The sequence below is a fragment of the Dysidea avara genome, chromosome 6 (genome assembly GCF_963678975.1).
Source record: "Dysidea avara chromosome 6, odDysAvar1.4, whole genome shotgun sequence".
Classification (NCBI taxonomy): Eukaryota; Metazoa; Porifera; class Demospongiae; order Dictyoceratida; family Dysideidae; genus Dysidea; species Dysidea avara.
In genome coordinates, this window is record NC_089277.1 from 25,396,215 (window position 1) to 25,422,011 (window position 25,797).

Genomic DNA, 25,797 nt, shown 5'->3' on the forward strand with positions numbered 1-25,797 from the left:
TCATGTAGCCTGTAGGGCTTCAGTGGAATAGAAGACATCAATAATTCAAACACTAAAGTGGTGTGTCTGTACTGTACTCTCAGTCTCAACAGTGTACAAAATGAAACCTTATAGTAGCTAGTTAATAGCTATCTAATCCAAAACAGCCAAGCTGTAAAAAAAGAGTGCGGCCCTCAGAAAGGCTATGGTGAAAAAAGATGTGAAATCCAAGGTGGTGGCCAAGAAATGGCTGTGATGGTAGGTTAATGGTAAAAATTTTAATAACGACAATTCAGGTGAATTTTGTGCCAAGACCAAGCGGCACCAAATTCACCTGAATTGTTGTTACAGCTTGGCTGTTTTGGATTAGATTTCACTTCTTTTTGTATTTATATACCCCAAAGCCGGCCTATAGAAAGATCAGCTAGAAGAAGTTACCTTGTAGAGAGTTCAGCTACAAACAAATCACCCTGTAGAGAGTTCAGCTACAAACAAGTCATCCGGTAGAGAGATCAGCTAGAAGGATCACCTTGCAGAGAGGTCAGCTACAAAGAAATCACCCTGCTTCATCTTTTCTTCTTCCTGTAGTAAAGAAAAAATGACAGGTTAAAAAGCCCTAAAGCCGGCCTAATGATCTCTCTACCGGATGACTTGTTTGTAGCTGAACTCTCTACAGGGTGATTTGTTTGTAGCTGAACTCTCTACAAGGTAACTTCTTCTAGCTGACCTTTCTACAGGGTGATTTATTTGTAGCTGAATTCTCTACAGGGCAATTTGTTTGCAGCTGAAGTCTCTACATGGTAGTTTCTTTGTAGCTGAACTCTCTACAATGTACCTTCTTCTAGCTGAACTCTCTACAGGGTGACTTGTTTGTAGTTGAACCCTCTACAGGGTGATTTTCTTGTAGCTGAACTCTCTACAAGGTAACTTCTTCTAGCTGATCTTTCTACAGGGTGATTTGTTTGTCTCTACAGGGCAATTTGTTTGCAACTGAACTCTCTACATGGTAGTTTCTTTGTAGCTGAACTCTCTACAATGTAACTTCTTCTAGCTGAACTCTCTACAGGGTGACTTCTTTCTAGCTGATCTTTATACAGGGTGATTTATTTGTAGCTGAATTCTCTACAGGGCAATTTGTTTGCAGCTGAACTCTCTACATGGTAGTTTCTTTGTAGCTGAACTCTCTACAATGTGACTTCTTCTAGCTGAACTCTCTACAGGGTGACTTGTTTCTAGCTGAACTCTCTACAATGTAACTTCTTCTAGCTGAACCCTCTACAGGGTGATTTGTTTGTAGCTGAACTCTCTACAAGGTAACTTCTTCTAGCTGATCTTTCTACAGGGTGATTTGTTTGTCTCTACAGGGCAATTTGTTTGCAGCTGAACTCTCTACATGGTAGTTTCTTTGTAGCTGAACTCTCTACAATGTAACTTCTTCTAGCTGAACTCTCTACAGGGTGACTTGTTTCTAGCTGAACCTCTACAGGGTGATTTGTTTGTTGCTGAATTCTCTACAGGGCAATTTGTTTGCATCTGAACTCTGTACATGGTAGTTTCTTTCTAGCTGAACTCTCTACAATGTACCTTCTTCTAGCTGAACTCTCTACAGGGTGACTTGTTTGTAGCTGAACCCTCTACAGGGTGATTTTCTTGTAGCTGAACTCTCTACAAGGTAACTTCTTCTAGCTGATCTTTCTACAGGGTGATTTGTTTGTCTCTACAGGGCAATTTGTTTGCAACTGAACTCTCTACATGGTAGTTTCTTTGTAGCGGAACTCTCTACAATGTAACTTCTTCTAGCTGAACTCTCTACAGGGTGACTTGTTTCTAGCTGAACTCTCTACAGGGTGATTTGTTTGTAGCTGAACTCTCTACAAGGTAACTTCTTCTAGCTGATCTTTCTACAGGGTGATTTGTTTGTCTCTACAGGGCAATTTGTTTGCAGCTGAACTCTCTAAATGGTAGTTTCTTTGTAGCTGAACTCTCTACAATGTAACTTCTTCTAGCTGAACTCTCAACAGGGTGACTTGTTTCTAGCTGAACTCTCTACAGGGTGATTTGTTTCTAGCTGAACTCTCTACAAGGTAACTTCTTCTAGCTGATCTTTCTACCGGGTGATTTGTTTGTAGCTGAATTCTCTACAGGGCAATTTGTTTGCATCTGAACTCTCTACATGGTAGTTTCTTTGTAGCTGAACTCTCTACAATGTAACTTCTTCTAGCTGAATCCTCTACAGGGTGATTTGTTTGTAGCTGGACTCTCTACAAGGTAAAATCTTCTTTCTACAGGGTGATTTGTTTGTAGCTGAATTCTCTACAGGGCAATTTGTTTGCATCTGAACTCTGTACATGGTAGTTTCTTTGTAGCTGAACTCTCTACAATGTAACTTCTTCTAGCTGAACTCTCTACAGGGTGACTTGTTTCTAGCTGATCTCTCTACAGGGTGACTTGTTTCTAGCTGAACTCTCTACAGGGTGATTTGTTTGTAGCTGAACTCTCTACAATGTAACTTCTTCTAACTGAACTCTCTACAGGATGACTTGTTTCTAGCTGATCTTTCTACAAGGTGATTTGTTTGTAGCTGAATTCTCTACAGGGCAATTTGTTTGCTGCTGAACTCTCTACAATGTAACTTCTTCTAGCTGAACTCTCTACAGGGTGACTTGTTTGTAGCTGAACTCTCTACAAGGTAACTTCTTCTAGCTCATCTTTCTACAGGGTGATTTGTTTGTAGCTGAATTCTCTACAGGGCGATTTGTTTGCAGCTGAACTCTCTACATGGTAGTTTCTTTGTAGCTGAACTCTCTACAATGTAACTTCTTCTAACTGAACTCTCCACAGGATGACTTGTTTCTAGCTGATCTCTGTACAGGGTGACTTGTTCCTAGCTGAACTCTCTACAGGGTGATTTGTTTGCAGCTGAACTCTCTTACATGGTAGTTTCTTTGTAGCTGAACTCTCTACAAAGTGACTTCTTTTAGCTAATCTATCTACAGGATGACTTGTTTCTAACTGAACTCTCTACAGTGTGATCTGTTCATAGCGGAACTTTCTACTGGGTGATTTGTTTGCAGCTAAACTCTTTGCATGATTGTTTCTTTGTAACCGAACTCTCTACAATGTAACGTCTTCTAGCTGATCTCTCTACAGGATGACTTGTTTCTAACTGAACTCTCTACAGTGTGATCTGTTCATAGCGGAACTTTCTACTGGGTGATTTGTTTGCAGCTAAACTCTTTGCATGATTGTTTCTTTGTAACTGAACTCTCTAAAATGTGACTTCTTCTAGCTGATCTCTCTACAAGATGACTTGTTTCTAACTGAACTCTCTATAGTGTGATCTGTTCATAGCGGAACTTTCTACTGGGTGATTTGTTTGCAGCTAAACTCTTTGCATGTTTGTTTCTTTGTAACTGAACTCTCTACAAGGTAACTTCTTCTAGCTGATCTCTCTACAGGATGACTTGTTTCTAACTGAACTCTCTACAGTGTGATCTGTTCATAGCGGAACTTTCTACTGGGTGATTTGTTTGCAGCTAAACTCTTTGCATGATTGTTTCTTTGTAACTGAACTCTCTACAATGTGACTTCTTCTAGCTGATCTCTCTACAAGATGACTTGTTTCTAACTGAACTCTCTATAGTGTGATCTGCTCATAGCGGAACTTTCTACTGGGTGATTTGTTTGCAGCTAAACTCTTTGCATGATTGTTTCTTTGTAACTGAACTCTCTACAAGGTAACTTCTTCTAGCTGATCTCTCTACAAGGCAATCTGTTTGTAGCTGAATTCTCTACAGGGTGATTTATTTGAGCTGAACTCTCTACATGATGGCTTCTTTCTAGCTGAACTCTCTATTAGGTACCTTCTTCTAGCTGATCTGACTACAGGGTGACTTGTTTGTAGCTGAATTCCTTACAGAATAACTTGCAATGTAATATAACTGAGTAAATTATACATGCAGCTGAATGCTTTATTAGGGTGACTGTTCTATTAGAGTATCTCGATCTCGCATTTGCTGCATGTAGTTGCCTTTCGAATCATAACTCAGTCATTTGTAATCCGATTCTTCTGTACTACTGCAAGAACTTTCTATGATGATTATTCCAGCTACATACAGATTTTCAGCTCGTTGCTCTAAGCGGTTCGCCTGGTAGACACGAAAACTAATAGTTTTTTATTCATAAAAATCGATCGCGTAATTTTGACACAGGTTGGATTTTGTGTCATATCTCCATGGTCTTTATCCCGATTCCTTTCAAACCACAAAAAGGCACTCCTACGATGGTTGCTCCATCTACATATCAATTTTCAACTGATTCCTCCAAGGGGTTTACCCTGTAGGCGTGACAGACCTTCGACCTTATTTTACGCAAATAATCGGTCATAACTCCGTGAATGTTCATCGGATTTCTACCAAAGTTGGTACGGAGATCCGCCTTAATGAGCCCTTTAAGTGTGCCAAATTGCAGCCCAATCCAAGCACGCATTCGTGTTGTATGGCGAATTTTGCGAAGTGTGCGAAATGAAGATGAAGAAGAAGAAAAAAACAAAGAAATGAAAACGAAATTTTGTTCGCTCATATCTCGGAAATGGCTGGAGCGATTTTCTTCAAATTTGGTATGTAGACTCCCCTAACTGGGCGGCACGTCTCTAGCAAATTTGATTCCAATCGGATAAGGGATCACAGAGCTACATAAGTGTGAAAATTGCGTTTTCTTTCTTCCTGTTAATATACTCACGGTGTGGCGCGCCGGCTTCTTGGGCCGCACGACACACTATCGTGTGTCTTGATATATTATGTGTTGGGGGAAAACTTCGGGATTTTTTGGTCATCACCAACCTCAAATGATTTCATAGTAACTACGTCATTTCCGTCGTTATACTTATTCGTGGCGGCATAGATATTAGAGGTGGGGGTGAACAGTGACACAAGGACAACGAATCTTTTGACTAAAGAGGAGTGAAAATTTTGTCGCCTAGTATACTTGTAGTTTTTGAGCTACCGGTAGTCTACTGGTACTTGGGTTGAATGGAAGGAGGTACGTACGTAACATCATAATCTCCGGCGTTAAAAAGTTAAACACTGAACTGAACTTGAGTAGAAACACGACTAGGTACTGTAGCGTGATAAGTGTTATTGAGCAGATGTGGGAGATTCCAGGGGTTATAGAAGACTCGATCAGTGTCGATTCTTTTGAAATTGTCAGTAGTTAGAAAACCCAAGCCAGTGTGTCGCTGCTGAATTGTTAGCAATACTGTATAAACGCATCTATTGTAATTACCTTAGCTTACCCTTTACTAGTAGAATTTTCTGTAATCAAAAAAAAACAAAAAAAATTGTTGGTATGCTTTATTTAGAATAAGGCAAGTGTTAAGCAACTTAGCTGGCTACAATTTTAAGGTGACCAGTAAATACAGTACTAACTAACTCCAAGTAGCCAGCTAAGCAATCTAAATGCATGAAGCAGTAATGTAACCAGCCATCATGAATTTTCGGACACAATGTTTCCTAATGATATTTGACCATTTAGTTACTACACCAGTATGAAGACCTATGACTATAACTTCCATGTATACAATATAAAAAGGTTTGGTTTTATCATATGTGACCGGATCTTGGAAAACCTACCTTTTTGGCACAAACTAAAAATGTGAGAAAACTCAATTGAAAGTTTCAGCAATTTTTTTCAAACTTAATATTTTTGCATAACTGGCTAAAGCAACTATTGAACCTTCTTGCTGCAAAGTTTCACACTCAAAGCTTGTTCCTACAAGGAGATATGGGTCATTTTATCAGACCATGTAGTAATTTTACATGCGTGGGATAACAATTAACTTACAAATCAGGTGATTTGTTCAGATGATGGAATGTTTAAAACTAAGTCTCTAGCAATGATACACGCTATTTAATTAAAGAAAAGGACTAAGAAAACTTGATTAAATCATAAGAACTCTGTTTTTATACAATTTAGATGGTGTGAATAGAATTATTTGTCAACAAAGTGACTTGTCACCATTTGTCATGCAAAATCACTCTCAGAACTGAATACATTTCTCCAAAAGTTACTTTGTAATGTATGAGACAGTAAATTGGTCATATCTTTGGAATGCTTCAAGACATCAAGCTGAAATTTTATCACAAGACAGATAAGCACCTACTGGTTCATTTTAGCTGAAAAAGCGAAAAATGATATTTGTGCCAAAAGGGTAGGTTTTCCAAGATCAGGTCACATATTGCTGCAGTGACTTTTGAAAGCCACTATCCAAAATATTGATACTTGGACCAAGTATTTGCATCTGGACACCACCGTCTCTGCTGCTCATATGCAACTTATTAGCTAGTGCTTTATAGAAATACTTTGTGGCATTGTATATATTAGCATGATTTATAGTTGTATACGGAAATTGTTTGTGCATACGGTTATATCACTAACACTGATCTAGATAAATGTTTAAAAATTTAAAAATTGTAAGTTCTGTGTGTAAGCTATATTACTGTATAAATGTGGTGATTTATTATGATTATTTTCTTGGCTGCGTGGCTCAGTATTGTGAGTCTTTACTATCTGGAATTGCAATGAAGGATTTGGAATGTAAACTGGAAATGCCATAGTACCTCTTTGAAAGCTAGCAGCTACTTGTGTAATTTACAGTACCTTTTGAAGCCTTTTTGGCAACAAAATTTCCAGGAACCGCAAACTTAAGAATGACTGAACAACAATTTGTAACCAACTTAGATTGTCCCATAATTGACTGACATCATTTTGGTAATCCCTCATATTTTTCTTTGCTATAATGATGTTCTTTTTTGTCTCCTGTATTAAGTATCAACTTTTATTTTATCTCATTTGAGTGAATGTCATCTTACATTATAAGTGAAAACACGAAACCTTTTGTGTGCCATTTATCATTATAGGGTACCATACGGAGGGAAACTTTGGAGGAGGAAAAATTTGGCGAATCAAGCAAAATATCACTATTGGCGAAATAAAATTTGGCGAATTATTAGCAAAGCGCACGCCCTGTTAAATTAATTAGATTACTAATTGCTGTGTTTGAAGCAAGAACTGGGAGTGCCACGTCTCTCCGGTACCTGGAGTCAGCCATCAACTAACAGTAGATCTACACCCTCTGGAATGGTGAATATATCGTACTTAATACGGTAGGACTTGTTACTTGTCACGCCCATTTCGAGTGAGGTTTGAGGGTACCAGCTACGTGTACAGGAGCTAGCTAGCTGAGTATAGCTAGCTGCTTAGTGAGGTATAGTCAAGGCAAGCCTTGCTCTAGCGTGATGCCTGGCCCAGTAGCCCTTGGTTGAGTAGAACATTGATTATAATTAGTCTGAGGCTTGGTTTGCTGTTTTCTTCACCAGCAAAAATATTTGGATGGGGAAAATTTGGCAAATTTGTGGTCATTCGCCAAATTCGTCAAATTTTAACGACGCCAAAGTTTCCCTCCATACGGTACCCATTGTCTATGACTAAACCACTTCCTTTTTTGCAGCTGATTGAGAGATATTCTGGTTGGTCACAAATCCACACTGCATGGTTATCAGTGGAAAATTATTTTATGAAACTTCACCATCAGCCAGAACAGCTTGTAGAGTACTGTAACTGCTATAAGAAAATACTTTGTATCAGGTAAAGAAAGTGTTACGTAGCATTTAGTGGGTAGAATATTAAGGTCGACTGATACAATGTGAACTATTTTGTTTTAAAATGAAATTGCATTATTGAAAGGTACTTTCATGCTTTGTGGAATGTAGCTACAAATACAATTGCTGCAACTGTATAATATGAACAGATTTACCAGCAGTGAATGGTGTTAATGTTGCACTTGTTTTATGTAATTTTACATATTGCATGTGTAATCCATCCCGTACAAATATTTGGATCCAGCAAACCATGTACATCACTCTTTATGTAGGTAAGCATTTATAACAAGGATTAGGGACATTCAAAAATTTCATAGCAATTTATAATTATTGGAAAATTTTTAAGTCATTGACTGAAGGCTTAGTTATACTTATACCAATTCCAAGGTGTCATGAAGATATAGTGAGACTGGTTTCTGGTCAATATTTCTCTGTGAGAAAGTACAAACCTCCATGATCCATAAGTAAGTGGCAGTACAGTTTTAAAATAGCCTTCAGTTAATTGTTCATACACAATAATAATAATAATATTTTCTGTGCAACAGGAAATTTTACTGGAGTGTGTACATCATACATACATGCAGACATTCTGCACATGCACACACTCACACACACACACACACACACACACACACACACACACACACACACACACACACACACACACACACACACACACACACACACACACACACACACACACACACACACACACACACACACACGCACACATACACGCACACACACAGAGTCACCTTTTCCCAAAAACCCAATTGGGAAACTGATTATAATGAGTAATCCCTGTAGCTAGCTTAGACTTAATCTTCTAAATTAGAATGTAAGAAAAAGTTGCCTAATTGTTAGAAGATCATTTGATGGCACTGTTATGACAGTGATTTGACAACAAACAATGTTTCATTTAACACAGGAATGGACAACAGCTGGACAACTACAGAATATCGGCAGAGAGTTTTACTGTTGATGTAAGTTATGCATACCCTGACATTTAGTGCTGTTATCATGAATTTTTTTTGTAGAACTGAGTATTTTAGATCAAACTCACTATCTGCTCCTAGTACAGATCCTGTTCAACTAGAACATTTTGCGTTTAACTGTTCCCAGAGCAGTGTAAGTTATCTGTAGTATAGCTACTTGATGTGCTGGTAGATTGCATAATGTACAATATGGAAAACCATGTGTGTGCTATTCAAGTGACAAATGTGTTAGGACAATGAAGGGTGATGATTGACAGTGATTAATATCATTACTACAACTACAATCACATGTGCACCAAATAGATAGAATACTGTGGATTCTAATAATGCACAGTGGCAGATCTAGAAATTTTCAGAGGGGGTTTCAGGTTGAGGAAGTTTTCTATAACTTGTCAGGGGCATCCACTCTGGAATTGCAACTTCAGCCTGGCTTTACGTTAAAGACCAAAACGAAAAAAGATCACTACCTGTTGTTGAACAATCTAATCCTCATTTTCAAAGGCAAAAGTATGAAGTTTGGCCAGTAGAAACGTTCTAATATAATTCACTACATATACCTCTTGATCGTGAATCGTCACCCACACAAAATTAGGGGCACGCACTATTTTCAGAGGGGGTTTCAACTGAAACCATTGCAATCCCCCTGTATCCGCCACTGAATACATTAGTATATTTTTCAAATTTAAAATGAAATAGGGATAAAAAAGTTATATATATATATATATATATATATATAATCCACTTGAGTAATAAAACAGGAGGTATGGGGTATGAATGATGGTACTACACATAGTTCTGTAGAAAAATCCTTACATTGGCTCATTTATTTTGTTCATTGCCAAAGTAGGGATTTTCCCACATACCACAGTGATCATGATTTTGTAATACCATCATTATTATGTATATCGCATTTTATCACATGGATCCCTACCTTATTTTTAAAAATATTCTAGCAGGAGCTTACGTTTGGCCCCTGACACTAATTTGGTTGGGGTTTTTTGTTATGCTGTTGCTTATATTGCTATGATATAAACATATGTGACAGTTCTCTTAGATGGCTGTTTTATTATGGTGACTGTTTTATCAGAGTATCTCGATTGAGCATCTGTCCTACATGATATGTCAAGGCCATACTTTGTGTTCACCATGCTATAATAAGTGCAGCTAGACTAGCAAGGGCACATGGCTGTGATGTTAAATTGTTATTACTGCAGCTCAATTCTTTAGGGACATAGTCAACATGTTTGATTGTTTAAAGTGGGGGATACAGTAACTCCAGTTAGATCATTAAGGGGAATAGTCATCATGCTGTAGTTTTTTTTCAGTGGCAAACTGATCGTGCAGCTATAGGTTTCTAGTGGGTGTCTAGTACTTTTACAGAAGCTTTTACAGCATCTAAATATACTCCTCTAGGAAAGTGCCAATGCATGCTTTGATATGGTTTGGTTGCATGAAGATGACACGTACAATGCGAGATTGAAGATAAAAGGAAAGGCACACTACCACTATTGTGGGTGTATCGTTTGTCCTCTAGCTTTTGATTGTGGTCAGTACTTTAATGATCATTGAATTCAATTTTGTGTTTCTGTAATTGTTTTCTTGGATATTTAAATTGATGACTCTTCTGCAAAGGTGCTTTGCTTTCCATTGTATTATATTTCTGTGAAAGATTTTAGTGGTAGCTGTGATTCGACGAATGCCCTACATTTTGAGGGAATCCCTACTATACAGTAGTACTGTACAGTGCTGTACAATAAGTGAATACACTCTTACTGGTTGTTTAGAGTTCATCTTGCAACCTAAGAGGGTTGAAAACTCTACCAGAGGCTGTAGTACCTTGAAACAGCTTTGTGCTATGAGGTGTCCCATCAAATGTTAAGCTGATGAATATTATGTGAATTGACTGCCCTTCAGAATGCAGTAATTTCCTTGGCCTAATGTATTTCGCGGACTGGACTCATGAACTGGACTCGCGGACTGGACTCACGCACTGAGCTGGAAACAGCTTTTAAACAATAATCCAGACATTATCCATCTCTTGCAACACTGGAGATTCCACTATCGAGCTACAACTGCTGATACTGCCCTTCCTTACAAGTCAACAAACTAGCGCGTGCACTAATTAATTAGAATACACGTACGATACACGAGTACTGGCAGTGATAAAGCGTGATAGAGACTATTGTTGTAGCATAGATGTTTTCCTTTATTGTTTTGGCACTAGTGCTAGGGTTGTAGAGATGAGCTAGTAACAATTCTTAGCAGGGTAGCTGTAGAGGGCACCGCCTGGCGAAGTGATGGGGCTATGCAAATAAACTGGTTCAGCACTACAGCCCTAACACTAGTGCTAAGTACTGGAGCTACAAAGGAAAATCATCTAAGCTACAACAATGGCCTCTATCACATTTTATCACTGCTAGTACTCATGTATCGTAAGTGTAATCTAATTAATTAGTGCATGCGCTAGTTTGTTGAGTTGTAAGGAAACGAGCAGTACAGTATTAGCAGTTGTAACTCGATAGTGGTGTCTCCAGTGTTGCAAGAGATGGATAATGTCTGGATTATTGTTTAAAAACTGTTTCCAGCTCAGTGCGTGAGTCCAGTCCGCGAGTCCAGTCCGTGAGTCCAGTCCGCGAAATACATTAGGCCAATTTCCTCAATGCACATGCACTTATTCCTTCTTTTAACATTATCGGTGTTGGTTTGGAAGTTCATGGAATGTAGGTTCATAGATCATGGCTCGTGGGTTATGGAAGTTCATGGTTCCAAGGTTCTTACTCTTGTATAAGCCTGTACAGTAGCAGACATCTGTTCATCAGGTAACAATACCATACTCTGTCTACACATATCATGGTGTTAGGGAACTAGCCTTTTCACAATTATTCTGCTTTTGGTCGTACTATAACCTTCTGTTCTTGCTTTCTCAGAATAGTAAGGTGCAGTATGGCACTTCATGCTTTAACATTCTTGTTGTTCATATGGATCAACCCATTGGACACTGATATAGCTGAACTCTCCTCTTGTAATGTAATTGAACTCTCTACAGCAAGACTTGTTATGTAGCTGAACTCTCCACCGGATGACTTGTTACATAGCTGATCTGTGTACTGGGTGACCTGTAATGTAACAAAACTCTCTATTGGGTGACCTGTAGTGTAGATTAACTCTCACTTGTAATGGAACTGAAGTGATTTCTGAACTCTCTACAGGGAGACTTGTTCATAGCTGATCTATACTAGTGCAATAAATAATACTAATTTAAAATAAAGTAGGGTTCCAGCAATGAAGCAAGAGATGAAGGTAGCTATGAGGTAAAATCCTACAACTACTTGGCATTGTAGCAGTGTGGAAAAATCCCTGCTTGGCATTGTAGGAGTGATGCCAAAGTAGGAATTTTCCCACATTGCTACAATGTCGAGTAGCTGGACCACATATCTACCATCATTTCTTGTTTCACTACTTTGAAACATACTTCTTTTTAAAATTATTAATAATTATTGCATTATTGTTAGAGCATACACTGTAGCTATGAAATATATTTGTGGCTGTGACTGCTGTATTAGAGTATCTCGATCTCACCACTCAGCTACACAGATACACTCCTTCAAGGAAAATGTTAATATGGAAAATTAATGCCTTGATATGGTTTCCTGGCATCATGAAGAAGAAGAAAACTATTTGATTGAAGATAAAGGAATGGCAAAGCACAGAAAGCAAACTTTTGCCAAAACTACAATAGGCACATCCCACCAGTGAGTTTGTTGCTGTGGCATGGCATGTGCTACTTTGTTTGGCTACTATCCTTGCAACTAGATCAGGCTGGCAGGATGACATATGAAATTTTGAGTTATAGCATTTTATCCAAGTGTTTTCTTGTTTTTAATGTTGTAATTGATGCTGAATGGAGTAAGATCATTCCGAAAAGGTGATTTTTGCTGCACATTATATTTTCATGATGTTTTTTAGACATTAGCTTTTTCAGTGATGCATGTCACTTTAGGGAGGAACCCTACTGTTTGATACAAAGACTTTTGTAATGTATTGGGCGGCTTTGCAATGTAGCCGAATCTTTACTGGGTGACTTGTAATGTAGTTCTCCTACAGGGCGATTTGTAATGTGTCTGAACTCTCTATGGGAAACTTGTTACACAGCCGAACTATCTACTGGAAGACTTGTTGCACAGCTGAAATCTCGACTGGGCACTTTTCTAACGTAGCTGAACTCTCTACCCAGTGATCTGCAATGCAGCAGAACTCTCTACTGTAATGAACTCTCTACAAAGAGACTTGTTCATATAGGTGAACTCTCTATAGGGATACTTTTGTAACATACGTAGGTGAACTCTCTACTGAGTGACCTGTAATGTAGTTGAACTATCCTACAGGTTGAACTCTTTACAAGGTGGCTTATATAAAAGGCAGTGTTGGAGGGTAACACGTTACCTATTTAACAGTATTATTACCTATTATTGCTTTTATATAAATTAAGTTACTTTGCTTATAAATGCAACATGTTACCTAAGTAATGAAGTTACTATGAAGACTTAAAAATTTTATTACTACAGTAGTGAAATTACTAATTGCCGTTACTAATCCACTGAGTAACGCCCAGCCACAGTGAAGTAATGAAGCAGTACAGAAGCCCACCTTGAAGTAATGCATGAAGCTTACTGGTCAGTCAGTATACTTTCTCTTGAATACATTACAGTGAAACCTCACTTAGTGGTCACCTCTTTAATAAGGCCACCTCGTTATAGTGGCCACCTCTAGTAGGTCCCAAAGTACAGTGAAACCTCATTAATAGGGCCAGCTCAAGGACCAAAAAAAAACGAGATGGCCTTATTAATGAGGTCATAAAGTACTGCTTAGCTATGTTTGGGTCCTACTAGAAGTAACCATTATAATGAGGTGGTCTTATTATAGAGGTGGCCACAAAGTGGGGTTTTACTGTATATACACATTTTCTACTTTATTGTATTATGTAAATAGTTTTTAATAGTCATAAGTAATGAGGTAGTAACTACCCGAACACTGATAAAAGGTAGTTGAACTTTCTACAGGTTGACTTGAAATGTAGGTGACCTCGGTACAGGGTAACTTCTTACATAGCTGAATTCTCTACAGGGTAACTTTTTTTGTGGTTGAACACCCTACAGGATGACTTGTTTGTAGCTGAACAGCTAAACTCTCTACATTGTGACTTGTGTCGTAACCAAGTGCTTTAATAGAATAAGTAGCTGACTGCTCTAATCAGGTGACTGCACTTTTAGAATATTTCAGTTGCACACTTGCTACAGGTAGTTGGTTTTGCATCACAGGTTTTGTTCTGTTGCACTGAAAAGATGATTAAAGTACACATCAACTGAAACATGTGAGGTATTGCAATTTTTCTACATGGCGCAAAGAAGAATATAAGAATAAAGAATATAAGAATATCAAGATGAAAATAACTTCATAAGGCACATATCTCAGAAACTGTTGGGAAGATGCAGCTCAAATTTGGAATAGAAGGTACTCTACCCCAAGAGAGTTTCCACAACAGAATTGGTTAATTTCCGTTCAGGAACTGTAAAGTCTTTACACAACAGTAAACAACCAAATAAAAGTATAGCTATAGCCATATAACTATTTTGTCTATGCATAGCATTATTTAGGTATTATATGCAGTGTTGGGGCAATTACTTTTTTTAAAGTAACTCGTTACATATTACTTGCGACTGAACTATTTAGTTACAGTTACATATTTCCCATAAAATAAGGTAACTATAGTAATATTACATATTATATTACTTTGTTTCCGCAGCCTTAAGTTAAGCTGTCACGTGTGATACTACCACCTTATCACGTGACATGATTGCATTGTTGGACAATGTGCAAATCTTGGTTATAAGTAAGAAGCTGGTGAGTAAGCTTCATTCAGCAGGCTTCGTTACTTCGTTGTGGCTAGGTGTTACTTAGTGGATTACTAGTAACTTCGTTACTTGTAGTAATAATATTACATAATACTAGACTCATTACAGCAACTTTATTGCTGTAAGTAAAGTAACTTGAGTTATATTACCAGTTTTTATAGCGTATTTCGTTATATTACTTTGTTACCACAAAAGTAAAAATTATTATGTAACTCATTACATAAGTAGTGCGTTACCCTTAACACTGATTATATGTATACAGAGTATTATTGTAATTTGTTATGTTAATCATTACAGGAGGAGTATTACAGGAATATCCAAAACTTACTTTCAATGGTAACAAATCGATCACAACAATATGGTCAGTGATTTATTTCATTTACTTCTTGTCACATGTGTTTCATTGTTACAGGTAGTAGTCAGGGATATTATAATAACAGTGCACAACAAACAATTTCAGTACAACAGCCGGTGTATCCACATCAGTTAGGAGTTCCATCGTATCCCATGATGTCTAATTTACCATATCAATCACAACCTACACTCCATATTCAGCCAAGCCAGTTTCAACAAACTCAAAGACACTTTGCTCCCGTTGGTCTAAGCAGAGATGTATCTTGGCCTAATGTTGGTGGTACCTTTTCTCATCCAGTTTCAACTGCTAATATTGTTCCTGGTATTAATCTTATGACTGATGTTACTACAGCTTTTCCAGGGAATCAATCGTTGTTTCCCATACAGTCAGCATCAGTATCAGTTAGTAGTTTGATGACAAGTAACTGTTCTTCTGGTCAGCAAAGTTCTGTTCATGTTTCCTCAGTTAGTGATCCTTCAATATTGCAGGTGTGATAAGTAATAGTTGTAACACAGACATGAGGGCTTTGCCTGATTTGTATACCCAACTGCACGAGGTCTGCAAGCCCAAGGGCAGAGAGCATACATATCAGGAAAAGCCCGAATGTCCCATGTTACAGCTAATGTATAATACTTCCAATCCATATCAGGCTGACAAGGCGGTTAAGGGTACTCTGTACAGTTCGCTTATATGGCTTCCCATGAAATTTAATTTGTTCTGTAACTTACAAATGGTTTTAGCAAATGTTCTGTACTTTGTTACGGGATATACTGTAAGCTAATTCTAATACACAGTTTAGTCCTAACCCAACTGCTAAATTTGCTTTAGAACATGAGTTACAATTTTTCCCTTTATACTAGAACTAGTCCTACAGTTTACGCACAATAGCCTTGATACTATTATGATACATTATGCTAAACAGCACAAGCCATTGTGCATTTTTATTTTGTCTTTTAGCTTCTCAATCATCACATATTTATCTTTTGGGTTGACACTCCCAGAAATCTTTTTGTTTACTCCACATTATTCATCATCTAAACTTGCTATTTCAAAATGGCAAATGCTCTTCTTTGGCAAAATTACTAAAGTAACTTGTGTAAAAAATTCATGTCTATTGGATTAAAAATGACAGAGTAGTTCTAATTTAGGTGAGAGGGTGTAGAATAGCAAGATGCGTGTGATGGGATACCTAATTTTCAAGTACTAAAATGCGTCAACATGTCACAGACTAATTAAGTGACCATAATATTTCTTTTAGTGTAAAACAGACTACGTATGTCTTGGGAAGCCTTGTACGAACTGTATAGAGCACCCTTAATCACCCAAGCAAATATGAGTGCTGCCACTGGGTATATTATAGATGCATACCTTACATGTTTGATTATGGGTCAGCTGTTAGTACATTCTGGTTACATTCAGTCAGTTACGATGAATGGACAATCCTAGAGATACCACAGAGAATTTTGGTTACACGAATTTAATGTTTTGATCAGTACAAATTGTGTATGAAATAATTACGGAGTTTACTAAAGGCCTAGATAGGTTAGCTTGCCTGTAGAGTGGTTACTTTGTGTAGAGTGGTAACTTCATGATGGGGGTGTGGTCCTTATTTGGAAACATGTGAAAACAATTGGTGAATAAGCTATAGTGCTAATTCTCATCTTAGTCCAACATTTTTCAACTTGTTGGATAGCGAGGATAACAAAATGCTCTCTATCTGAGTGGTTTTCATGGTGAAATTCAAGTCGTGCATGCTAATCATGTGAGTATTAATCGATCCCCACAATCAATTTCGGTCTTAACATCTATAATCACTGCCCAGATGTAGCTCAGTCTACATTTCATATGTAGCCTGGCTAACTGAGCTACATATGAAATGTAGCCCAGCTGCAGACGACTCCTTTGATCTGAGGTGTGAAAGTGCTGCATTGTAGTACGTTGCATGTGCATGATAGTTCGTGCATGTAGGCATAACCAAAAGCAAATAATAATTGCAACATATAGCTGCACTTATATGCTACAGTACATGGCCAAATTCTCAGGGACCACTGGTCAAATTGCTGAATCGTATCATACTAACTGTCCGGTACACAGAACTACTTAGTAACCATACATCTAAATACTTGCTACATATAAACTAAGGAGATTAACTATGTTGTTTTTGTTTACATAACAGTAACCACAACTAAGTTACCAAACATCAAAGTCTAAAGCTTGGTAAAACCACCCAAACAAACAACAGAATCCCAACTAACTATTTACACAGGTGTATTATACCCCCAAAGAACTATTCTATACAGTTTACTTATAGTACGATCCATTCCACAGTTGGTTTCTTCATGATTTGTCCCATTTTTGCTGTTCCACCATGCCTCATCCAGGATAAAGCAGCTATAAAGAAGCTTGAAAAACAATTTAATTTGTCTATTATAAAAATTTCAAAAAGGCAAGCTCCACCTTAGGTTTCTTACACAGAAATTTAAAATCCTGTCCTTCCCATATTATAGAATCTTGTTATAAATCCTTAGTTATACCAATATTAGAATGTCATTATGTATGCATGCAATGATCTGACTGCTCTATTAGAGTATTAGAGTGTTCTATTAGAGTATAATCGATCTTTTAGACACTTCAGTCAGCACTTGTATAATGATACCAGCTATATATCATTCTTAGTAGCTTAGCTCTTTCTTCTAGCTAATCAAGAGCAAAAACACCCCTTAATTCCACCGATTATTCCCGCGAATGTCCTAAAATTATGCCTGTAACCATCCTATTATTCTGGAATTATTCTCACAAAATTGGTGACCTATTATTCTCAAAATTATGCTGGAATAATGGGCGCAGGCCTAGGCTAAAGTTTAATCTATGAGTGAGTTATGATGCCGGCCATTAATAGGTTGAACATTAATATTTATAAAAACAAAATAGCTCATCCTTACCAGCATTTCCTACATATGTCTGTCATACCATTAGAGTACATGATTGCTCTATTAAAGTAACTGATTTGCTATATCAAGGTATCTCAATGTTTTCCTCCAAAAATAAAAGTGAAGTAACTCTAATTCAGCTAGTGCTCTCACCTGTATCCTAAAGTTTGTATATCTTTTGGTGTATTATTTCGAACACCGTGATTTCTGTAGTATAACATCTACATATAATACATATATGTGACTGGATTTTGAAAAAACGATCCAAATCGCACATTAGAAGTTTCGAGATAAACAGTTTTAAAGAATTCAAGCCAGCATAACTCTCCAAGGATAGCAAGCACGTGTATGAAATTTACACAAAAGTTACATCAATCTATTACCGTTCAGGCCACTTCCAGTACTTGTAGCTGCTTGTAGAGTTTCCCGCCAAATAAGATAGAAAATCTGAGCAGTTGGACGAATGAAGTAGTATCACGCGTGCTCACAAAGGGGTGGCAGGGTGTGCAAGGGTTAGACCTCAAAATGGAGGCAGACCACGATTGGAGTCCAGAGACGAGATTACAGGGCTGTGCTGGCTCCTTAGTGGCTGATATGTAGCAAAATCCACAGAAAACGTCTGGCCAACCTTTTTCAGGCTGTCCACCAGTAAACCACTGGTTCTTGCCAAGCCAGGTCCTTCACAAGGTCTAAAACCGCCACTTGAGCTCTGCACACCACCCAGAAAAGACGTCTGTTGAAACCAGCCTCAAGTAGTTTTAGTAGTACTGAGTGTCAAAACTACTAGTACAATAGTGTAGCTATCCACTGGAGGCGTTAGTTTGATTTTGCCTGATGTGCAATTTGGATCGGTTTTGTAAAATCTGGTCACATAATATAGCTGTCCACCAGGTGGGGTGTAGACCACACAGTAAATTTGATTAAATTCGCAAAAGCCATTTGTGAGATACAAAATTTCGATTTAATTTCTTTGTCTTTTTTATTTATTAAGACTTTACAGCACAAGTGTTGAAGGTCTGTAGGACTCCTGGTCCTACATCTTCTTGTGCCACACAAGGGCTACGGGGGCTTCAATTTCTTTTCGCACACTTTGCAAAAATTGCGCTAAATGTAAACATGTAATTCGATTACCTTGATCTTTGGCACAAATGAAGAACATATAAAGGTGAATTCACATACCAAGTTTGCTGTTAATGTGATGAATATCCAAGGATTTTATGAGTATTCACATAAAAAGATCAAACTTTTGTCATGGCTACAGGGTAAACTGAGTATGGAAATAACTTGAAAATTGGTGTGTACATAGGCTGAACATTGTAGCAGTGCCTTTTGATAGTTTGAATAGCAATGGAGTTACATACAGCTACAAAGTTATAAAGCAAAAACCAAACAAATATAAAATGAGATACTCTAATAGAGCAGTCACCATGGCACAAAAAAGATGCACAAAAACTTACCTAAGATTGAACCAGGGACCTCTCCATACCTAACACCTGCATCCTTAACCACCGAAACACTTGGCTTATCATCTTACTTAATTTCTGCTTTATAAATGGAAGTTTAAATCTGCTAATAACCGTTTGTAATTTCATATATCTAGCTAGCAATAGAAATACTAGATTATTCTAGAACAAAATTGTGCACTCTATTAGAGTATTACAATAATGTTGCCAAATATTGAAGTAAATCATGCAGTACAATACATTTATAAGTCTCACTTCAACAATCATCATTGTATCTGTATAGAAAAAAAAGGGTAAAAGAAGCCCCAAAGTCAGCCATGGGTTGGTTTTGGGGCCTTGTAAAGTACAAAAGAAGTGAAATCCCACAAAGAAAAACAGCCAAACTGTGAAATAAATGCTGCGGCCTTAAAGTTCCTGTTTGAAAAATGTTGTGAAATCAAAGGTGGCAGCCAAGAAATGGCTGCAATGACTGTGTGCATTATTAACATCATTGTAGCCATTTCTTGGCCACCACCTTTGATTTCATAACTTTTTTTATCCAGGCTTTTTAAAGCTGCACCATTTTTTCACAACTTAGCTGTTTTTGCGTGGATCATATTATGCTATCGCTCAAGCACCTTTTATACTATTACATGTATGTAGAGTCATGTAGCCCCACTTATAATTTCTAATCAATAAGCATCATGTGGAGAATATGTGGGTTAAGATGACCTTGTAGACATGTACGTACAGTGGAACCTGTCTAAGCAAACCACTTTCAGGTTAAACTTTTTGCCTTAAAAGAAAACTCTTGCTTTTTTATATCATGAAGTCATTTAATTTGTGTTGCAATCAGTTGATGATGTAAAAATCATGGGCAAGCATTTCTAAAACATGCTGTAATTATTATCTAATCCAAAACAGCCAAGCTGTAAAAAAAGAGTGCGGCCCTGAGAAAGGCTATGGTGAAAAAAGATGTGAAATCCAAGGTAGTGGCCAAGAAATGGCTGTGATGGTAGGTTAATGGTAAAAATTTTAATAACAACAATTCAGGTGAATTTGGTGCCGCTTGGTCTTGGCACAAAATTCACCTGAATTGTCGTTATTAAAATTTTTACTATTAACCTACCATCACAGCCATTTCTTGGCCGCCACCTTGGATTTCACATCTCTTTTCACCATAGCCTTTCTGAGGGCCGCACTCTTTTTTTACAGCTTGGCTGTTTTGGATTAGATTTCACTTCTTTTTGCATTTGTATACCCCAAAGCCGGCCTATGGTCGACTTGCACTACTGGAGATTTTGTCAATTAATATACAATGAAAAAAATGTTCACCCTGTGAAAAGTGAAGTTTTCATTGGGTAGCCTCATTGGGTAGCCCCAATGAAATTTTATTTTCATAGCATTTTCATAGGAAAATTTAATGGAAACCCTATGAAAAATTACCACTGAAAACTCTGTGAAACTGCTTCTCATGGAATTTTCATTGGTAATTTTTCATTGGTTTTTCATTAATAAATTTTCCTATGAAAATACTATGAAAATAAAATTTCATTAGGACCACCCAATGAAAACTTCACTTTTCACAGGGTGAAAATTTTTTTTCATTGGATTTTCATGGACAAAATCTCCAGTAGTGTTTAGAGGTTTTTAACCTATCAATTTTTTCTTTACCACAGGCAGAGGCGTAGCTAAGGGGGGGCATTTGCCCCCCCCATCACTAAATGATTTTTTTTAAACCTTCGTCACAAGTTTACCAGTATTAAACTGACACGCAAATGACTGTAAATTATGTACACTACTACGCGGTATCACCAGGGGCTGCTAGTGAATGCGCACACAACATTCAACTCGCTCACGAATCCATCGAACGAAAATATTAGACACATACTTCTATATTTAGCCTAGATTACTCGCGTGATAGAACATTTTTGAATCTAAAAAGAGTGACCCGCTTCTCCACCGCAGGAGTCACAACTCACAAGTGACAAAGGAGACCAGATGACGCTATGAACCTACTGTCTACGAGGTGATAAAGTGTTAGCTAAATAAATGTACCAAGTTTATTTTATCGAGTCGATCACACTGGACCTTTGTACGTACGGCAGTGCAGTCTGTTTTTACTTAGTCAGTCAGGTGGATCAGTCAAGCTTACAAGTTCTGCTAGCAAGACAGGTGGGATTTCGTGCAATACATGGCATTTGAATTTCGCTGAGTGAAGTGAGTGAATGCGTCATCCTCAGGTCAGCAGTGTGCTAGGACTGCAGCACATGCTGTGGCTAACGTAAAGTAACCTGTATTTGCACTAAAGTATTAGCTCTACCTGACTGTGGATGAATTTGTTGGAGTACAGTTGTGGCACGTGCGATGATGCTCGACAAATATAGCTACCTCGATTGGAAGCAGTCTGTACTGAAATGGTTATGTAGCTAGTTATTTAAGCTGTAATAATACAACACCGTATGTTGGCTAGCCCACCATTGCGTCATTAGCTTTTTTTGCAATTATGAATGATTTTGAGTGTTTCGTGGGGGCATGCCTGCCCCTCCATCACCTTCTGGCTAGCTACGCCCCTGACCACAGGAAGAAGAAAAGATGAAGCAGGGTGATTTCTTTGTAGCTGAACCCTCTACAAGGTGATCCTTCTAGCTGATCTCTCTACCGGATGACTTGTTTGTAGCTGAACTCTCTACAAGGTAACTTCTTCTAGCTGATCTTTCTACAGGGTGACTTGTTTCTAGCTGATCTCTCTACAGGGTGACTTCTTTCTAACTGAACTCTTTACAGGTGATTTGTTTGCAGCTGAACTCTCTTACATGGTGGTTTCTTTGTAGCTGAACTCTCTACAGTGTAATTCTTCTAGCTGAACTCTCTACAGGGTGACTTGCTTCTAGCTGATCTCTCTACAGGGTGACTTCTTTCTAGCTGAATTGTTTACAGGTGATTTGTTTGCAGCTGAACTCTCTTACATGGTGGTTTCTTTGTAGCTGAACTCTCTACAGTGTAATTCTTCTAGTTGAAGTCTCTACAGGGTGACTTGTTTCTAGCTGATCTCTCTACAGGGTGACTTCTTTCTAGCTGAATTTTTTACAGGTGATTTGTTTGCAGCTGAACTCTATTACATGGTGGTTTCTAAACTCTCTACAATGTGACTTCTTCTAGCTGATCTCTCTACAGGATGACTTGTTTCTAACTGAACTCTCTACAGGGTGATCTGTTCATAGTGGAACTTTCTACTGGGGGATTTGTTTGCAGCTGAACTCTCTACACGATGGTTTCTTTGTAACTGAACTCTCTACAAGGTAACTTCTTCTAGCTGATCTCTCTACAGGGTAATTTGTTTGTAGCTGAATTCTCTACAGCATGATTTGTTTGCAGCTGAACTCTCTACATGATGGTTTCTTTGTAACTGAACTCTCTACAATGTAACTCTTCTAGCTGAACTCTCTACAGGGTGACTTGTTTCTAGCTGATCTCTCTACAGGGTGACTTCTTTCTAGCTGAATTCTTTACAGATGATTTGTTTGCAGCTGAACTCTCTTACATGGTGGTTTCTTTGTAGCTGAACTCTCTACAATGTGACTTCTTCTAGCTGATCTCTCTACAGGATGACTTGTTTCTAACTGAACTCTCTACAGGGTGATCTGTTCATAGTGGAACATTCTACTGGGGGATTTGTTTGCAGCTGAACTCTCTACACGATGGTTTCTTTGTAACTGAACTCTCTATAAGGTAACTTCTTCTAGCTGATCTCTCTACAGGGTAATTTGTTTGTAGCTGAATTCTCTACAGCGTGATTTGTTTGCAGCTGAACTCTCTACATGATGGTTTCTTTGTAGCTGAACTCTCTATTAGGTACCTTCTTCTAGCTGACCTGACTACAGGGTGACTTGTTTGTAGCTGAACTCCCTACAGAATAACTTGCAATGTAATATAATTCTATAATGGAGTAAATTATAAACGTAGCTGAATGCTCTATTAGGGTGACTGTTCTATTAGAGTATCTCTATCTCGCATATGCTACACGTTGGAATCATAACTCAGTGGTTTGTAATCCGATTCTTCTGTACTACCGCAAGGACTTTCTATGATAATTATTCCAGCTACATACTGATTTTCAGCTCACTGCTCTAAGCGATTTGCCTGGTAGACGTGAAAACTAATAGTTTTTTATTCATAAAAATCAATCGCGTAATTTTGACACAGGTTGGGTTTTGTGTCATATCTCGATGGCCTTTAACTGGATTCCTTTTAAACCACAAAAAGGCACTCCTACGATAGTTAGTCCATCTACATAGCAATTTTCAGCTCATTCCTTCAAGCGGTTTACCCTGTGGGCGTGACAGACCTTCAACCTAATTTTACGCAAATAATCGGTCATAACTCCGTGAATGTTCATCGGATTCCTACCAAAGTTGGTACTGAGATTGGCCTTAATGAGCCCTTTACCTGTGCCAAATTTCAGCCCGATTGGAGCACGCATTCGTGTTTTATGGCGGATTTTGCAAAGTGTGCAAAAAGAAGTAGAAGAAAAAAACCAAGAAAAAAATCTAACTTTGGCCGCTCGTATCTCGAAAATGGCTGGAGCGATTTTCTTCAAAATTGGAATGTAGACTCCCCTACCTAGCCGGCACTTCTGTAGCAACTTTGGTTTCAATCAGATAAGGAATCACGGAGCTGCAAAGGTGTGAAAATCGCATTTACTTTCTTCCTGTAAATATACTCACGGTGTGGCACGCCGGCTTCTTGGGCCGCACGACACACTACCGTGTGTCTTGATATAATATTTATACGGATACAATGTGGAGTCTACGGAATTTATAAACCTGAAGGCCCGAGGCTATAGCGCACGAACGCAGCGAGGGCGCTACTAAGGGCCTGAGGGTTTATAATTTCCGTAGACTCCACATTGTATCCGTATAACTAATTTAGACTCTATTTACTCTACATACTATTTAGTTACCTCTTCCATTAGGTATCTATTAACGAGAGGTTGACAATTCTCAAAAATCTCGATAATCTTACAGTCACCTTAGCAACCATCAGTGCGCATGTGATATAATTAAGTGCCTGTTTGGCATTGTCGCGCATAGCTTACGTATATCGCGCAAGGGAACTCGCATTATTATTGGATAAAATTAATATACATTGGTTGGTTGCTATAGAGCTATAGTTGAAATGAAATGGAGACTAGCCTTAGTGAGTTTTTAAGTGACGAGTTACTTAGTTTTATCAGTGAGGATATTTCGCCTATTAACAGCCACGCCTCTGGTGGTAGTGATAATGTACCAGATGAACTGGACTTGCTACTCTTAAGAGCAATAAAGAATTTCGAAGACTCTAATGACCAAGAAACTTCAACTGCTTCAAAAAGCAGGCCATTTGGCAAGGCCCTTAGTGGAGAAAATATTGAGCAAGCAATACAAAGCGCAGTTCCTGAGAGTACAAGGAAAGATACCAAGAACTGCGTTTCCATGTGGGATGAATGGGTAGTTGCAAGAGCAAAAAGTACAGGTACAATAATACCATACCTGAAAAATATCACTATACCTGAGTTAAATCACTGGATATGCTACTTTATTTGAAAGTTCGGAAAAAAGATGGAACAGAATTTCCGCCCAACATTCTACACCACATATGCTGTGGGATCCTGAGATACTTAAGGATAAGTGGAATAAATGTTGACATATTCAAAGAGAAAGAATTTATCAAGTTTTGAAATGTTTTGGACTCCGAAATGAAAAGGCTACAAACATTAGGGTTGGGAACAAAGCAGAGGAAAGCTGAAGTAATTAATTGTGAGGATGAAGAAGCCATGTGGGAAAAGGAAATCCTTGGTGGTGGCAACCCTCAGTCTCTATTAAACACAATGGTATATATGAATGGGTTATATTTTGCATTGCGAGGTGGAAAAGAACACAGACAACTCCGACACCAACCATCACAAGTTAAACTATTTGAAAAGCCAGGTGAAAAACCTTATCTACTGTATAAAGAAGATGTCTCAAAAAACAATCCCAGTGGACTGAAAGGCAGAAAAAACAAACAAAAAATTGTTATGCACCATGCAAACTTGGAAAATCCAAAGAGATGTTTTGTTCTACTTTATAAGCTCTACAACAGCCATTGTCCACCTGAACAACCATCTAATAGCTTTTATCTCCAACCACTTAAAAACCCAAGTAAAGATTTGTGGTTTTCCACACACCAGTTGGTCATGCTACACTAGAAAAAACCATTGGTAGAATGTGCAAAAGTGTTGGAATGGTGGGATACTATACTAACCACTCACTTAGAGCTACTACTACAACCAGACTGTACCAACATGATGTGGATGAACAACAAATAATGGAAAGGACTGGACATCGTAGCACAGAAGCTGTACGAAGCTACAAGAGAACCTCAACTCACCAACAAGAAAAAGGGTCAAGCATTTTGAACAATGAGAAGAGGCATTGCAGTGCAACAGATAATGGACAACATAATATTATGCATGTAAATACAGGAGCACAGATGCACCATCATC

At 38.1% G+C, this 25,797-nt stretch overlaps 1 protein-coding gene across 3 annotated transcripts in view; it reads left to right on the plus strand.

Annotated features, from left to right (window-relative positions):
* The first annotated feature begins 4,867 nt into the window (after positions 1–4,867).
* The window catches only part of LOC136257570 (protein NLRC5-like), a 43,377-nt gene continuing 22,447 nt past the window's right edge, over positions 4,868–25,797 (plus strand). For 2 of the 3 annotated variants that reach the window (XM_066050801.1, XM_066050802.1), the window contains exons 1-5: positions 4,868–5,019; positions 8,566–8,620; positions 8,675–8,765; positions 14,842–14,905; positions 14,957–15,387. In XM_066050801.1, the coding sequence (XP_065906873.1) occupies positions 5,010–5,019; positions 8,566–8,620; positions 8,675–8,765; positions 14,842–14,905; positions 14,957–15,387 (651 nt within the window). In that variant the 5' untranslated portion in view covers positions 4,868–5,009. Of the gene's footprint in view, positions 5,020–7,486; positions 7,624–8,565; positions 8,621–8,674; positions 8,766–14,841; positions 14,906–14,956; positions 15,388–25,797 lie in introns of all 3 variants that reach the window. The other variant, XM_066050803.1, reaches the window with a different exon arrangement.